The 17,507-nt window shown below is 39.3% G+C and overlaps 1 protein-coding gene across 11 annotated transcripts in view; it reads right to left on the bottom strand.

The window, feature by feature from the left end:
• FRYL (FRY like transcription coactivator) overlaps positions 1 to 17,507 on the bottom strand; it is a 185,816-nt gene that overhangs the window by 126,122 nt on the left and 42,187 nt on the right. The window contains exon 1 of one of the 11 annotated variants that reach the window (XM_056333519.1): positions 11,823 to 11,951. The exons of the other annotated variants lie outside the window; for them this stretch is intronic. Coding sequence (XP_056189494.1) covers positions 11,823 to 11,898 — 76 coding nt within the window. The 5' untranslated portion in view covers positions 11,899 to 11,951. Of the gene's footprint in view, positions 1 to 11,822; positions 11,952 to 17,507 lie in introns of those variants that run through there. 11 annotated transcript variants of the gene reach the window in all.

The following is a 17,507-nucleotide window of genomic DNA, read 5'->3' as shown; positions in this document are numbered from 1 at the left end:
GGCTCCCAGCATGGCCTGTATGAACGGCACCCAGGTGAAGCAGGTGACGGAAAATTCCTGACACCCACCCCCCACATATCTACCTGTGATTTCACAGCACACCCAGACCTGGAGACAAAGAACCATGATGACTAGTAACAACTCACAGAGGTGGGACAGGATGGAGACACTGATCACTGTCCGTTCCAAAAACATATCCAAAATCTGTTGGCAACCAAAGAGGAACTCGGGACATAAGGATAATGTGGCACCTGGCATCCTCACCTCCCATACCATGGCCAGGGATTCCAGACCAGCTGGACACAAGCATCATGGTGCCATTTTGCAGGACAGACACCATGAATACCCTTGTCCTGGTGCTCAGCTGCTGGACTGGCCTCTGGGGCTTAAGAGACTATAAGGGCAAGTGAAAACCTTCTTCCCCTCAGTTCTTATTTTAAGTAACATCTCCTTTCCCTCTTATAAGGTCTTACATTTACAACTGCTACATGGTTTACACAATGTTGCAACAGTATTTCCTATGCTGTTTTTTGAGAAAAATTAAAATAGCAGGATTCCTATTTTTGTAGGAAGACACAGAATATATTCACAGTCTATCAGCAAAGTTAAAGGAGATGCTCACCTACAAAATGAAGTATGGTAAAATCTTTTCTGAAGACTTCCATGCTGACAGACAGGAATAAAAATATGTTTATATATAAAACCGTATTTTAAAGAAAGCAGCCTGTAAGGAGCTAGGACAACTATCACAACTACATTCAGAACTGTAATCATTTGAGTACTACCAGGTTTTGAGGCTTGAAAAGTAACTAAGCATCTAACCATATGCACTAATACCAGCTATGGCTTGGCCATTAACGACAGAAGCAGTATTTGAGTGCCATTTAGAAGACTACACAGTTCACCACAAATATAAAAAGAAGAAGAAATACACTAGAAGAAAGATATGAATCTATTAAGGTTCTGCTTTAAAAATTCTCAATGTCTGGCCCTCTTCAGGAACAGAGGGTAAAATTTCCTAGTAGAGGATATCACAAAAAATGGTTGTATAATCCATAACGCTCCTTACATGAAGAAAAAAAAAATAAGGTCACTTAGGTTACCAAGCAGAATTAGCACAGACAGCTAGCCAAAGACACCACCTCCCAAGTTCTAACACATAAATATACTGGTAGCATTGTTTTGAAAATGGAGCAATACTTGCTTCATTCTTGCTCAGGTATACTATTACCAAAACCGTTTTTATGCATTGCCCCACTATTCCTGCTCAACCCTGAAAATCTCAGCTTTTCTGGTCAAGGTATTTGACCTCAAGCTTCCTCAGTACAACAAAGTTACACAGGCACAATCTGTATGTATCGTAAAAAAATATTACCTCATTAATCGTTCTGCAGTAATAAAACGCAGATTAGACTAACAACTGAATAACTTTTGAAGGGGCAGAAGCAGAGAGCTGGGAAGCAGGTCCAGCTGTGGCGGGACTGTGCGGTGACTGTGGAGCTCAGTCGGGGGTTAGGGCCTCAAAGCTGGGAGCACTCTGGTCCCGATACCTGGAAGGAGACCAAATGCAAACCACAAAACAATAACAAGCTCTGGCCTCTGCCGAGTTACACTCTCAGTCAGTGACCTAGAAATTTGGAGTTTCCCATCCAGAGCTCATCGCTCATCTTCTTCCCTGACGATATGGCATTTAAGTTTGTATGGTCACATATTGACAACACCACACAATGCCAGGCTGTTTTAATCATGCTATAAAAGCCCACTTGCCTTCTGAGCTGACTATAAGTTTGCTAGACCCACACAAGAAATGAGGTTACAGTTTTCTTCCTCTGCAGCTGGAGAACAGGAGGCAGTCTGACCCGCACGGCACTGCTAATCCACAGCCACAGCTCAAGGGAAGGAGCAGTGATTTATCTCCAGAAATACATTATCAATACCCTGCTAAAGCAGCTGCACTCAGCAAGAAGCACAGGACAGGAAAACAGAGGAAACGAGAAATCTGTTAGGTTTTTTTCCTAATTGTAGATGCTGACAAAAACTTGCAACCCCTCACGAGGCTCCACCACCTCAGTAGAGCCGTAAGGCAGATGGCACACGAGCAAACATCCCTCGTGTTAACAAGGCAGACTGATACATTCAAAGGTTAGAAATATCCCGCCCCCCTCTCACAAAGACTTTTTTAGGCAAGACACATGCAAAGCACACAGAAATTACAGTGCCATTAACGCAGAAGGTTAACTCAGGCCCAGCCTGCAGCTTCGGGGCAGCACTCCCAGGCAGCAGGAACGGGGACTGAGGCTCCCCAGAACTACATCCCAGCAGAGGAAATCCCGTCAGGATGGCACAGCTGCTCTTCCACACCTTCATGGGTCTCCATCACCAACCCCAGTCACCAAATAGCTAAAGCTATCCAATATTCACAATCCCTTTTTGGCAGTCAGTCTTTAACCTTAGTCTCAAAACTGCAAATATAAACCAAAACCAAATAGCACTCAAGGACTTCACACCATTTTTCTCAGCACCATGAATGTAAATGGTCTTAGTAGTTAGGAAGTATAGAAGAGATATGAAGGCTTGACAAAGAACTAAAAAAGTGCAAGAATATATCTAATAAACCAGTACCTAAACTAAAATTAACCAAGGAATCACTGCTTCCTCCCTTCAGGCCTTCAGAATAAAGTAGAGCATGCTATTTTTTAATTCTGAAAACTTGCACCTCCAGGAAGACACCAGTTTGGCACATATTCAGTTTTACTGAGGTTGAACTTCAGCTCAATATACTTCAAAAAGTTTTCACGCTCAATGGCAGCGTAATTCACATCCTTCGTGACGTTTTAGATAGTGAAATCCTACAAGCTTGCTTCCAAAAATGCAGAATCCCTGTCTGTGCCCTCCCTATGGTCCTCCCAGGCCCTGTCCTGCCATCCTCTCGCCTCCTCGGTTAAACAAGTTATGTTCTTGTTTCCCTCATCCTCTCCAAGACAAGCACTCTAGTTTTCCAGTCACAGTATCCCCTTAAGGGATAATGCAGCCATAAAAAATGGGCACAAACTACAAATTTAAAAAAAAAATAATAAAAAAATTTAAAAAAAAAAGTAAAATCATTCAAACAAACCTTTGAACACTACTACAGTGACAGATGCTAGGAAAATTTAACAGCGGAATCACTTTCCTTTTGGTCACCTTTTGCCACATTTGTGAATCCTGGTTTTGCTCATATCGTTTTGCTTAATATATTTTTTTTCAGAATTAGCAACACACATTTACCTTCTTTCCTGTGGAAGAATAATTATAGCTTGAAGTACCCTTTCAGGATTTTTAAATTATTATTTAAGAAGAAAAAAGAGAAAAAAATACTCTAAAAAATCGTTCTCATCCATGCACTTCTGCTAGGGAATTTCTAGGTTCTGGATTCCTCCTTCCTCTTTTCCTATCCTGTTAATTTCTGAAGAGAGGGAGGTTCAAATATAAGAATACCCCTACAAGCAGAACAATGCACGACTCCACCTTAATATCCCTAAATCTACCACAGGTTTCTGGCCACAGTGTCTCAAACAGCTATAAAAAAACCACCTTTGAACTTCTCAGCCAAACGTCAGTACATCCGGGCTAGCCTGCTTCTTTCTTTGCCTTGCTGTCACAAAAACAGCGTGCCAGTTGCCAGCCTCTTTTTTTCCAGGACAAGACCTCATTTGTAGCTGAAAGAACAGTAAAAATCTGGTGATATTTGGCCCAACTACTACGCCCTGCTGACAACTGGCACAAACAAGATGTTAGAGTGAAAAAGGAGGCAGGTTTCCACTGAGATGTCAGACACTCAGTTTTCTAAGCCCAATATTGGCTGCATTAAGAGCTGCTGAGATGTTACTGACCAGTGAACCTGGTGCACCGCCACCCTCCCAAACGTGACAGTTCCTAACCCGAGGATCTTAAGTTCTAGTTCAGCAGCGTGAACAAAGGAAGCAAACATGGATCATGAATAAAAAAAGCAAAAGGAAGAAAACCAACAATTCCTAAGGCTACTTACTCTGCTTTGATAGCACTGTAAACATAACAACTCTTTCCAATATTCATTTATTAGTTAGCATTGATTTGCAAGGGTTTAAGGCATTCATACATCTTCCTAGACCAGCATTCTGGTCTGTAGCAATTGCTTCAGTACAAAGGGAACTTCAAAAAGTAAAATTGAAAATGTCCCCAAATCATGTACCAACTGCGCCTGATGGACAGAACCAGAGGAATCATTTATACTTCCCATGCTGTGCTTTCCCAAGATCTCTTTGAGAAATTACTTCTAGAACTTGAACTAATTTTTGAGAAAAAAAACCTATCAATGTTTTAAATGAAAATTTTTATTTTAGAAGTTTGGAGTGCTTGTTTTTTTAAACTCTAAGTGGTCTGTTTCTGAGGCTATGTGAATCTAAAGAAATGTATTCTTTCTCCCCTTTGGATTTTCAAATTCTTGAGAAGAATGAGAAAAAGGCAAAGAGTGAGGAAAAAATTTTACATGCCTGTAGTTTTCTACTACTACTACTTTGAAAGCATTATATAATCATTAGTAGTATTCATTCTGAACCAAGAAAAATCTATCCAACACATGTTGCTTTTCTTGTTTGTTCTAACTATACCTACTTAAGGCATCAAGTCTAAAATCTGGCTAAAATAATTAAAGAGTCATAACACATGTTAATTCTGTAGCTGTACTGAAACATTTTCTACCTCCAGCTTCTTGACCATCACCGTGTCTTAAGTAGTTCTTGATTGGGCCACAAAAACTCCTGGATTTGTATAATGAGACTTATTAATGCAAAGTCAGTGATATAAAGTTTCTTTCTATTCATTTTTAAATAATTAATATTCTAATATTAAAGTAATTGAAACAAAGCAATTATATGCCTTAACATTTTATTTTCTTCTGTTATTGTAGCTTAGCAGCATATTATAGAAATCATATTTCAGTAAACTACTCTGAAATTTCTCCCAGTAACTATTTTCTACCAGACCTACTAACATAAACCTTTGCTTGTGACATTCACACAGGCAAGTGGGAACATCAGAGCTCAAACACTTAATTCATATTTGTAGTAGCATGGCCCAGTGTCTTTGAGGTTCTGAGTGCCCCTTTTGATTTAAAAATGACCTCTTTCTCTTCAAGTTCAAATTCACTCTTTAATTTGCACTGTACCTTACAGAATTTAAAAGCTCCCTTTGACTAGCATCATTACTCTTTGTAGAGGAATGAGGAAGAATATTTCTTTCATACAGGGGAAAACCTGTAACTACACGCAAACAGGATATATAATACAGCAAACAACAGTTTTACTCCACATAGTGTTCTGAAGTTGGCAGTCACCTTTCTAAATAAACAAATTCTGTTTTGTCAATGATCTCTTAAATGCTATTAAATCTCTAGTGTCTGAACCTTTCCCCTTCAAACACAAAAGGCCAAAGCTAGAGTTTAAAAAAAAAAAAAAAAAAAAAAAAGGTCAGCAGAAATGGGGTATTTGATATGGGTTGTTGCAATTGGTTTATCTGGAGTTTTCCTGAAGTCCATGCACAGCATGCAGTTTATTCGACCCAACAGTAGCTGACAGAGTGGTTTGCATTTGGGGCACTTTCTCCTCTCAAAAGCATTCTCTTCTGCAATTTCAATCATTACAGAACCTAGTTACATATTTAGCAAAAAGTATATTGCTTTTATAGAAAGAACGTCACAAAGGAAAGTTCATTCGAGCATATCCATGCCTGACGAAAATAAATAATGTATATCTCAACACATAATGTACTTAATACAATGCAGGCATCTTATTTAAAAATTAATATGAAGAACCGCACATGTAACAATCTTCAAAAAATAATAAAAAAGAACCCACCCAAAAAACACCACAGTTCAAGATTTTCCATGCTGATACACAGAGAAGTCCAAAATAAGGCCCAAAACATCATATATCCTTATCTGCTTATCACTGGTACAAATCTGGTTATATACACTCCCTAATAAGCAGCCATGCCCTTATGTTCAATCTACACAAAGAGTTTCAGAAAATAGACTGTAGGCATCAAACAAATAAGGCAGGGAAAAAGTACACATTTAGGTATGAATGTTTAGCAGTAGTGAATGCTAGACCAACCCAAAACTACCCAAAAAATAATCACACATCTTCAGTCATGCAGAAGAAAAATAAGCAAATATAAAGAAGGCTTCTATGCAAAACACGTGACAGCAAGACAGCTGAGCTGAGACGCCCCTACATGCCCACCAAACAAGACAGCCTCACTACTAGGCAGGTGGTCCTGACCCTTCTTTTACAGTAAGTCCTCACATCCACCCTCCTCCTTGCCTTAAGAGGATTCAGTTGGATAATTTTAACAAACAGCAGCAGCAGCAACTTCTCCACCTTCCCAAGAAAATTTCTGCTGATGTAATGACCCAAAACAGCCCACTAAAAGAGTAAGACAAAGTAGCACAACTGGCAGCTGAAAAGGTGACAAGGCTGCACTGCTAGGGGCAAAGCCACCACTTTTGGCAAAAGTGATGAGCTCAGCCATCTTAGGCTAATTCCCTCATGTTCATCCTGCTCACTTGACCTGCACCTAACGGAGTGGGACTGGAAAAGTCTGACAGCTTCAGAACTTTCACTTATATACACTAGGTGCTCTTCAGTTTCAGGGTGATACATTGGTTTCTCTAGTTTGGGTGATCTACTTACAGCTTTCTTGCCTCCTTCCAGCCTATATCCATTTATAGACCTTGTTATTTCAACCCTACCCTGAAGAAAAGATAAATATAAAAGCTATCTTTTTTTTACATAGCAGATTTTACTACACAGACTGACATTTCATTTAGTTGCATGTATGCCAACACACCACGTATCAGGAAATGCAATGACTCATGGTCTTATGTGCCCCAAAATATACTGCACAAATGGCCACCATTAAAGACCACCTAAGTTCATAAAGAGGGTCAAGTACAGAGGTCCCCCTCCATAATCCCTTAAAAAAAACCAAAAAACAAAAAACAAAAAACATTCATATTTTATTGGTTGAATAACTACTAACAAAAACTTGCTTTTCCTGTGACAACTGACAGGCTGTGGAAAAGCCATTGTTAAGTGCCCTGTCCCTTCTACAGCAAAGAAACTTGCTGCTTCAGCAGTACAGGGATCCACAAGTACATTTATTATCACAAAGTACAATTAAATACATTTTTTTAAAAAAGAGTGGAATTTAGTAGCTTTTTCAAAAGTTACCATAAATTTGTATTAATCTTTCATTTTAAGGTTTCACTTTTTGACATGTCAAAACAATTTTGGAAGTCGTAAGAAAGAATTGGTATATTCTCTGGAGACAGTCTATGGAGTTTCAGGATACAAGACAACTACTGTCATGATTTTTTGAAGTCAAGGTTACAAGTAACAAAAAGCTTTCTACAAAAAGATTGAACACATTATTATTTGGGATGTTTAATATTGGAGGGATAAAGTTAACACCTACTAAATATCATACTTATTTATTTTATTGTTTTAAAAGGCATCAAAAATAGTATGTCATGAAAAATAAGATTTCTCTTGATTGTGAAGTAATGCTGATTTTGCCACTAGCATATAAAACTGCCATTGAAAGATGTCTGGAAGTTCTCTAGAGCACTGTACTGCCACTGATAACTGCTACCCCAAAGGACAGTTTGGATGAGAAAATCACGTAACAGCTCAGACCTATTTTTTCCCCAGGTTTTATTTTTCTTTGCAGTTTAACACTTGCTTGGAAAACAGGTTAAAATTTATCATACAATAATGATTCCTAAAATATTAACAAATTGTGCTTTTAAAAAGCATAATCCATGAACAAACTGCAACAGAAGAAGCAAATCTGTCCTTCTGCTAAACCCGTGCACACCTCCACATACACTCCACCCCATCTCCTCACAAAAAACAAGACTGGGAACAAAACACCTGTTCCACAGTTCTTCATATGATCCCTTTTCATATAAGTTCCTATCATGGCATTGCAAGGTGATTTCACCTTTTTTATTTAAATTACAGTTTTGTTGCTGCCATCAAATGAAAATCCACAGGTTAAAAATTAATCCATTACACCTACTTTGTTAAATACTGTATTATCAGAGCAGAACCTCTCTTGAGAGCCAGGAGTTCATTTTTGGTTGGTAAAGGAGGAAGTGATCTTCAGTCAAGCTAATCCTATGGGAAGGTAAGCGATTCTTAACTCCAAGTGCTTTTTTCATTCACAGAAAGAGTGATTCAGAAGTATCTGCCAGGTAGCTCTCCCCAGTTTTCACGTGCTTGTCAGCACCTGGCAGCCATAGCTCAAATAATTCACTTCCTTTTAAAGCCGCTCCATTTCTTTCTGATTTTATAACACATTTTCAAAAACGACTACTGTGCAGGCAGATACAGCTCACTTCCCTGCTACAACTTTGTTCCCAGGCTCACAAATCTAAGTAAGTTTGAAAATCACTGTCACAAACTCTTACCAAAAAGAGGCCAAGGCCAATGACCTCGATGTAGCTTTGGCAGGCGTGACGTTAAGAGCCGCCCCGATCTCTTACATTGTACGAGTTCTTGAAATATATGCATGACTTCTGAGTCAACATGAGCAAGACTGTATGAAAATCTCATGCACCATCTGCAACACTGATTTACCAGAAAATGGTAGGGACAAGAATTCAAGGACAGAGAAGCACCCACAGGACAGGTGTGCCTTTCTGTTTAGCAGACAGACATACCACAACTGCAGCACAGCAAGAGAAAGCTGTGTATTCATTCTTAGAAACACAATAAAAACATTGTTTGTTCTTTTTCATTATCCAGAAACAATTATTTATTTCTCACCTGGACAAGATTATTAATCAAGTAATTATTAGAAACACAGAAGAGCTTTTAAGAAAGCAGTAATGTGTCATACTCACATTCACTGGAAACCAGTTGTTCCTGCCTAGACTGTAAGCCCCAGAAATACATGCACTTTTCATTAAAACATATGTCATATCTTACAGAAAGGTATTCATTACATAATGCTTTTGATTGTAAGCAGCACAATGGTTTTTTTAACTCATATATTGCATTGCTAAAAGTAATTTTTGTGGCACCCAGGCCTCCTTATTCTTAAACAAATTTAGACAAAATAAGAGAATTTTCTTACATCAATCAACGTAAGTAACAATCAAAATTAGTATTTTTGCTACAATATCAGAAACCTCAGAAGAATGGTTCAACAGACCATATTCAAACTGCAATGGACTAAACAACAGAAACCATACTGTAACTTAACGCTCTTAAAGTTATGAAAACTAAGATTTCTTAAATACTACAGAAAAAAGCAACCTGAGGACCAGCCAGTATAAAGCCTCCATCCCATCCACAACTTCAGTAAACAATTCTTAAGCGGGAACATCCTCACTTCACTGTTGGATTAAAAGAACATTCCTGATCCCATTTAAAAAGAAGTAATGCCTAAAATTTTTGGCACAGACATCACATTCTGAAACTAGGCCATATGAATGTCACTTCATTGTTGTTACTGAAAGAAAAAAGATCAACTACAATAAAACCTTAGCCAGCACTGCAACGTTATGCCAGCTAAGCAAGCCCTTAACCAGACCCATGGAGCTCTGCTGCCTTTCTGTTATATACTTAAATACTCTCTACAGATGCTTATTTTTATGTATATGGATATGCATGCAACATACCCACTCCTCTTCTGACGCTGTTCAGTATACAAAATTCTGAAGTTATCATATACACCTTAAAAAGTAGCATTTGCTTATATTTTTTTATGAAAATACAGAAAAAAACCTCTCTGAAGTAACTTATTAGCATACGAATTTATTGAATTTCCAAACACATACTCAACATAAATATTGCGTAATTCCTTGTTCTGCACATACTGCATCACTTGATTGGAAAACGTTTTAAGAAAAGAAGCAACTGGCTTGCCCACTTCAGCTCAATTCACTCAGCATCCATGTGAATCACAATACTTACACCCAGTACAGGCTGCACAGAAAGGGCTGCTCCTGGCTGGCCTGCACAGTGGAAAGCCATCATAATGCAACTCTCACACACTTCCAGAGCAGACATGCAGCACGGCAATTTTCACAAATGGAGTGGCAATGGTAAAAAAAAGTGACATAAACCCCATCTACCTAATCAGTGTGCACAGAAAATTAGTTTGTTGGTAGATCATCCAAGTACCACTTCCTGACAAGAGAGTCAGGAATATCTTCCTCCGCTGTGCTTACATAACAGAGGACATAAAGGAGAAAACAGCATCACATATAACCTCTTCTCAGATAACCTTTAGTATTATTATTATTTTTACTCTCAGTCTTAGTATAGCTGACAATTACCTAGTCTAAATTTTGCAATTCACCTCCTTACCTATACAGCAATTATTTTTCTAGTTGTAGATTGCATTTATTGTAACTGAATGTATCCCATGGTTTACTTTAGTTTGGAAACTATATACATTAATAAAACCAACTTTAAGGATTTTTAATCGTTTTCATGAGACACCTTCAACTGCTACTATAAAACAATAGAAAAACCCTTCTGGTTATCTTTATTTCAGCAAGAAAGTTAATAACTACCAAGTACTATTACAAGCTATAATTTGGAACAGATACAGTTAATCTGCAAGAGATGAGCAAAAAGTGAAAAGCAAACCCTATAAGGATGCCTGTTTTGAAACATCCATTGCTTTAACTCAAAAGTCATAAGTTGAGAAGTTATTAGTCCAGAACATGAATTAGCCGTCAGTGCAAAAAGCAAATCTCACATCTGAATAAACCATTAGGACAAACTAAATATCTGCATACTCTCCAAGCACCAATTAATACACCGTACAATATATAACTTGCTACTAATTCCTTCAAACAAGACAGGTGAAACAAAAAATGCTGTATTAGGGTAAAAATCCCAATGGAGGTACTCCGATGAAGCGTTGGATAGCAGAAACTGTACATCCCAGACACCTCAAAACAGCCATTAATGAAATATAACTTAAAGCTGAGATACCAGATACCTCCTGCTTCCGACTTCTTTAATCTTTACAAATGCAAAAAACTTAAGGCGTATAGCTGACGTACAGTTACACACCATCCTTCTCATCTCCTGGCATCCTGTCATCAAGCTGCTGTGCTTACGATAGCAGAGCCTGCTACACAGTGCAGGGCAGCTCACAGGCCCGAGACCCTGCATTGAAGCATGTGTGCAGGGGTGATCCGAGGACAGACTGGTTGTCTTTACCAACAGCAGCATCCTTGCCTGCGTTGGTAGAAACTCTAGATCTGGGCTATTTAGAAGATCAAAGTGGGCACTTTTTGCAGGTATAATAATGTGTCTGAGGAACAAAAATAATACCCCCTGTAAAACACTCAGTCTGAGGACGCCTGTTTTGCTTCAAAGGAGCATTGAGCTTGGCAGAACTAAGCCACAGCGTCTGCATCTGATAACTCCGCAGAGACGAGCATCTACTTGCACCTCTCTTGGACAGCAAAGGGTGCAAAGAACTTTATCAGACTAAACCAACTGTAGCCTAAGGAAAATGAAAAAAATTAATATATATACACACACACATATATATATATATATATACTCTTACATGACAACTAGGAAGCAGAATAGCACACTTTGCTCACCCCTCACGATGGCTATGCCAAGTTGCACCAGCACAAAGGATAGCTAAAAACCTGTTTTTAAAGCGTAATTTTACACAGCTGCATGCAAAAAAAAAAAAAATAATAAAAAAAAATATCCGGTATGAGGCCGCAGCTGCCGGTGCCAGCGGCGTACCGAGGTACTTACTGCTGCTGCTGCTCCAGGATTTCAGCAGAGACTTGATGCTAATTTCGAAGAAGAGGGAATCCTGTAGACTGAGCATGGTGCCGGGGGCAGGGCGGGAGCGGGGCGCCGCCAGGACCGGCCACCGGCAGCGCCACCGGCGGGAGGAGCGTGCCGGAGCCCGCGCCGCTGCCGCGCGGCCTCCCGGTGACGCAGGGCCCGGGGCGGGGGGGGGCGCGCTAAAGGCGGCTCCTCGCGGGACCCCTCCCGGCCCGGCAGGCCCCGCCCCGCGCCGCTGCCCGCGGGGTCCCGGCGCGTCCCCCCGCCAACGGCAGAGCGCCGTGCTGCTGCGAGGGAGGGGACGGGGCCCCTCTGCGCGCACCCGCGCTGCCCAGGGACGGTCCCCGGTGACACGGCGGGCAGCGCACCCGCGCTGCCCAGGGACGGTCCCCGGTGACACGGCGGGCTGCGCGGCCCACCCCTCGGCCGCCGAACCACGCAGCCACTGACAACCGAAACCCGAAGGGCTAACGGGCTCTTCGCGGAGTCCGACATGCACTCGCAGCCGATCCGTCACACTTGCAGTGAGCTCCGCAGCCGCCCGGCGTTACTGCGCGGCGCCAGAAGCACGGCCAGCCTTCCGCGGAGAGATCAGCGAAATAAAAAATAAAAACACCCCAGACGTGACAAACAGGTGCCCGGCGGAGGGCAGGAAGGGCCAAGTAGGATTCCCAGGGTGGCCGCCTGCAAGAGAGCTATGAGCGACTGAGCTTCGACACCTGTCGCTATTAGTGGTTTGGGTTTTCTTTTTCTTTTAAAGGACTTCACACCACCGTTTTGACATTTCTGATGGTTTACTTCGTTCAGCATCACCTCAAAGGCCATGACGAAAAGCATCTTAGGTGTGAAGTTTCCAGATTCCTAGGGATGCAATCCAGCACCGCCCTTTAGATAGGGCTCTGGATCTACCCCCATTCTTTCAGGATAAAGCAAAATACCCCATTTCAGCACAGGGTAAAGCAGTTTAAGATAAACCTTCATCCTGCCCACGCTACCGCATACCATCAAAAGGCAGTGGCCCTCTCTCAGCTTGGAGTGCTGTCTTTACGCAGGCCAAAAATGCATCTGAAAGCATCTCAAGGTTTTAACGGACAAACCTAAAAGTAGGCCAAAATTTCAGAAAGATGTCTGCTTCCTGCTGACAGGAAGAAATTATATCAAGAAAATAACACTTGTTTCCGTAACTGCCACCAAACTATACACACAGCATTGTATATGACCCCTTGGGTCAAATACAGAAAATGGAGAGAACTGTACTCTGAGATTACTGTGACACTGGCTGCTAACAGTAGTTTACTAGGTCTGCTTAAACTATGACTTGACCCACGCTGCAGAGATGAACTAAAAAATTAACCATATGGGTCCAAAGGTACACTTGATGAACTAAATCTGCTTTTAGTTAATTTTTAAAAAACTTACATAGTTTCAGAACTGTGCTCCACCCTGTACTAGTAGTAAACCAGCCATGAGGAGGATATCATACCTGTGCCCTGAGATAAACTCAAATTACCTGAAATTTTTTAACATATTCAAGAATGGTGTACAACAAATACTTTTAAGGTGCATTTTTTTTGTGGGTTTGGTTTGTTGGGGCTTTTTTTGGTTTTGTTTTAATGTACACACATACCCACCCCTCCCAAAAAGAAAATCATTATCACTTACAGGGAGGTAACATAGACCAGTCCATGTTCAGCTAAGTTGTTCTAAATGACAGGTCTAACACACCAGCAGCAGAAGGACACTGGAGAAAGAGCGGGATAAGCACGTCACTGCCCTAGCCCATTCATCCATCAAGACAGCTGCTGTCTGACATCTATTCAGGAGATTAAGTTTTATTAAAAAAGAGAATGGCGTGATTCTCACTCAGTTTTCACAGAACAAAAATAAACCAGACTTCCCCATGCAAAATATATTTTTTTCTATAATAAGGTATTAAATTGCTACCTGTATCTGGATAGCACTTGCTTCTTCCCAGATAGGGTACAGAATGCGCATCCACAGAGTAACTCTGTGGGACATTGCATCAAACATCCTTTCATAAGCCTGTTTCAGGCAATACTACCTATCTAGTACCTCCAGTTACCTTATACTCCTTTTTCATCACTTCTTTTATGAATATATTCAAAGTTATACTTTTAGCATTCCTTTTTCCTCTCACTAAATAAAATACAACAAAGGTTGTATTTTGTTATGAGTAGGATATAAAGGTCAGATTTTGGAACCAGCTGATGAATTTCACCACTAATTTGAAAGACTGTATTAATTATGGTTGGTCTCTGACTGCCTTTAACACTGGGCTACTGAGAGTTCTTCAAAGGAATCCTTGTTAACAGCATGCATTCCAAAATCATGAGCCAACTCTCCCAGCACCTCAAAAATAATGACTTTTTAAAATACACTTTGGGTTCTTTGTAGTTGCCCTTTTCCACCATCAGCTTTTATTCTTTAAGTTATTAGTGCCAGAAACTTATTAAAAAACAATCATCCCAGAAACCCCAGGAGATACACTAAAACAACCCCACAGAAATACTAATCTCAATGTTCCAACTTCTGGAGTCCTGAAAGAAGACTTTCAACAAATAGAAGACCTGCCAGTATTTCTGTAAAGCAGTGTTTCAAAAGTTAATGAATGTTAGGAATTTTTTTTAAAAATCTGCATTTATTTATGATATTGATGTGTTTGGCCAAGCAAGTTACATGGCTTTCTGCCACGGCATCTGAGCTTTAGTTGTACTATTATTTATTCATAATACCAACTACTGATCACTGTGGATAGGGCTTCCTCAAGGATACTAACAATTAATTTCAAAGGCAGTTAGCTCAACAGAAGTTATTAGCCCATTAAGAACTTCTAGGTTGTTAAGAATATTTTGAGAACTGTATGTACCCAGAGCTTAAGCTTTTTCTTCCAAAGATTTCAGTAGAAATATTGAAGACTAGGAAAATTAGGAACAAAAATATTTTGAAAAGAAAAATCTTCTTTTAATACTGCATGAATATAAATAATTTGTGTGTTTTCATGCATATATGCACAGAGATTATGAAATTTGATTCAATGGACACCATTAACTTACAAGATTTAAAAATGGTATACACCAAATACTTTTACTGCTGTGCCCCTCCCTGCTGCCCAGGTACAATTAAAAAAAACCCAACAAAACAACCAAAAAAAAAACCCCAACAACAACCAAAAAATTAAAAAAATTTAAAAATTACCAGTACAAGTCCATTTAACAAAAAAGGGTAATGGATCTCTCACTATCTTTGCATTATCATGTAAGCATCAGTGTCATAAGCATTATCTTACTAGACAATTGTGTACAGCCCTTCTAACACTTCTTCCTCACAATCCAATTTACATGCTTTTATAATCAGAGGTGTATAGATGACAACTACTGCAACTTCAGACTTTCTGGTTTTGTTTTGTCTTTGAACTAAGTTAATGAAATAACTACCAGATACTAGAAAAAAGGAGAAGATTTCAGGATAAACCACAAAGTTTAAAAAGTAGCCTTTTGTTTTATTTTTTAATTAAAGCAAGAATAGTAGAAGGAGGAAAGAAAAAACATGGATTACAAGCCTCTGAAACTCACCAAGCACAGGCAAGGCTAATTCACTGAGAAGAGCCCAATAAAGCTCATCATGTAAAGTTACAAGATATTATCATCAGGTGTTTCTAAAACTGCATAAGAAAACATCATTTACAGAATGGATTTTTTTCCAGTTCCTAAATTTCAGAGAGGAAAATGAAACTGACTTCTGGAACGCACACTGTGTTTAAAATTGAGAGCAACAAGTATGTCCACTGTGAAAGAGTCTAAAAATACCTATCACTTTGGAGTACTTATATGGAAAGTCTTTCCATAACATTATTTTACTACCTAGAGAGAATATGGAAAAGAAAGCCCTTGCATTTAGCTATAAGCCAATAGCTTTGATCTAGAGCTACTTCATGTAAGAAAAACAATCCAAAACAAAACTCTCAAATTGAGGATTTATGCATATTTATTTTAGTAGGCTAGACATCACAGAATTCCAATAAATACATAGTTTATATACTGATCTCAATACTTGCATACCTTTTGATTCCGGACCTATTATAAATTTCACTATTACAGGGAACAGACTACTATAAAGTCTATGTTTCTAATACTTTCTGAAGAGTAAGGTGAGGTATATGTGAATGAGCACACTCGTATCAGTAAGTTCTTTAAAGGGCATGACAAGAACAGGGCTGTAGGTGCAGTAAAGCAGAAGTGCTCAAACACAGGCTGCTCACAATCTACTAAAATTGCTAATGCAAATGTCCAGTCCACATCATGGGTTTTTTGCTCAGAAGTGAAAACCTTTTAGTAAAGAGGATGGCTAGAAGCAAACTGCCGGAGCCACTTCAGCAACAGGAGTCAGCAGACTTCAGGCTGCCTGTATAGACCTATAAGCTGCAAGATTCACATGCAGTAGCCCAGCTGCTCTGGTAAGTATTTGACTGCCCATTCATGGTACTTTGATCCACAGCATGCCTGACCTATCCAAGCAGTCAATTCAGCACTTCAAGAACAGATATTTTTTAGATGTAACATTCAGTACATGTACGGTAAGCCTAGTCACACAACAGGTAAGATTTGCCCTGGGCGTTGTAAGTAGCTATAGGACCCAAGCAATATAAAAGACCGGACACTATCGTGCTGTAGACAGTACATATAACAAAAGTTTCCTTTTATTTGTAGAATTTGGAATTTAATAAAAACATTTTTAAAAGGATGACTATACCAGTATCAATACATTTACTACAAATGTGTATGCAAAGGTCATTTGTACAGCTTTTCTTTAATTAAAAGTACCATCATGGCATTTTCTTGGAGCTGCCCAGAAACATCACTGGCAACTATTTTTAACAATGTACATAAAATAAATGCAGTGCGTAACAACTGCTTTTTCAATAACTGCCAGAGTTCTGGTGTGTGGCAAAGGCCAACATGCAAGACCAAAAAAGTAAATTTAATATGGTTTACACAATGTTGGTTCAGCTTCACTTCTTAGAGGCTGAAAAGGTAGGGGATTTTCACGACTGAAGATATTGCTGAAGAAGGTATCTTAAAAAGAGCAATATTTAACTTCAGAAAGTTTGCTTTTAAATGTCATTCATTTTATATGTCATTCATTTATATTTCACAGGGAATATTACAGATTTTTAGCCTAATTTCCTTTTTTTCATTATTATTTGAAGCATTATTCCCTGGTTCTACAATAGTTTTATTTCTCTAGGAGTGTATTCTTACCACACCTCCTCCCTCCCCCAACCCTCCAATGCAGTTCTTGCTCTCTTCTACTGAGATAGCAAAGATAACAGAATATTTGGCTAATTATCCCTTTACAAAATAATTTGCATTAATCATTCCAGCATAAATATTCCATTTAAAAACCACAGCTAAAGGCATTCTTTTAAGTTATATAAAAAACATGCAGTCACTGTTGCTTCCAAAAGTTTCTTTGAGGTTTTCAGTCCTACTACATTCATCTTCAGGATGATATGGACTGACAGAAAATTCACTCAGGCAAAGAAATACAAATAATATTTCCCATATAAAGTAAATTATGAGTTTTCCAACTATATATATATATATGTAGTTCTGGAAGAACACTGAAGAA

This window comes from Falco biarmicus, chromosome 1 (genome assembly GCF_023638135.1).
Source record: "Falco biarmicus isolate bFalBia1 chromosome 1, bFalBia1.pri, whole genome shotgun sequence".
NCBI lineage: Eukaryota > Metazoa > Chordata > Aves > Falconiformes > Falconidae > Falco > Falco biarmicus.
This window is presented reverse-complemented; position numbering and strand designations above follow the sequence as displayed.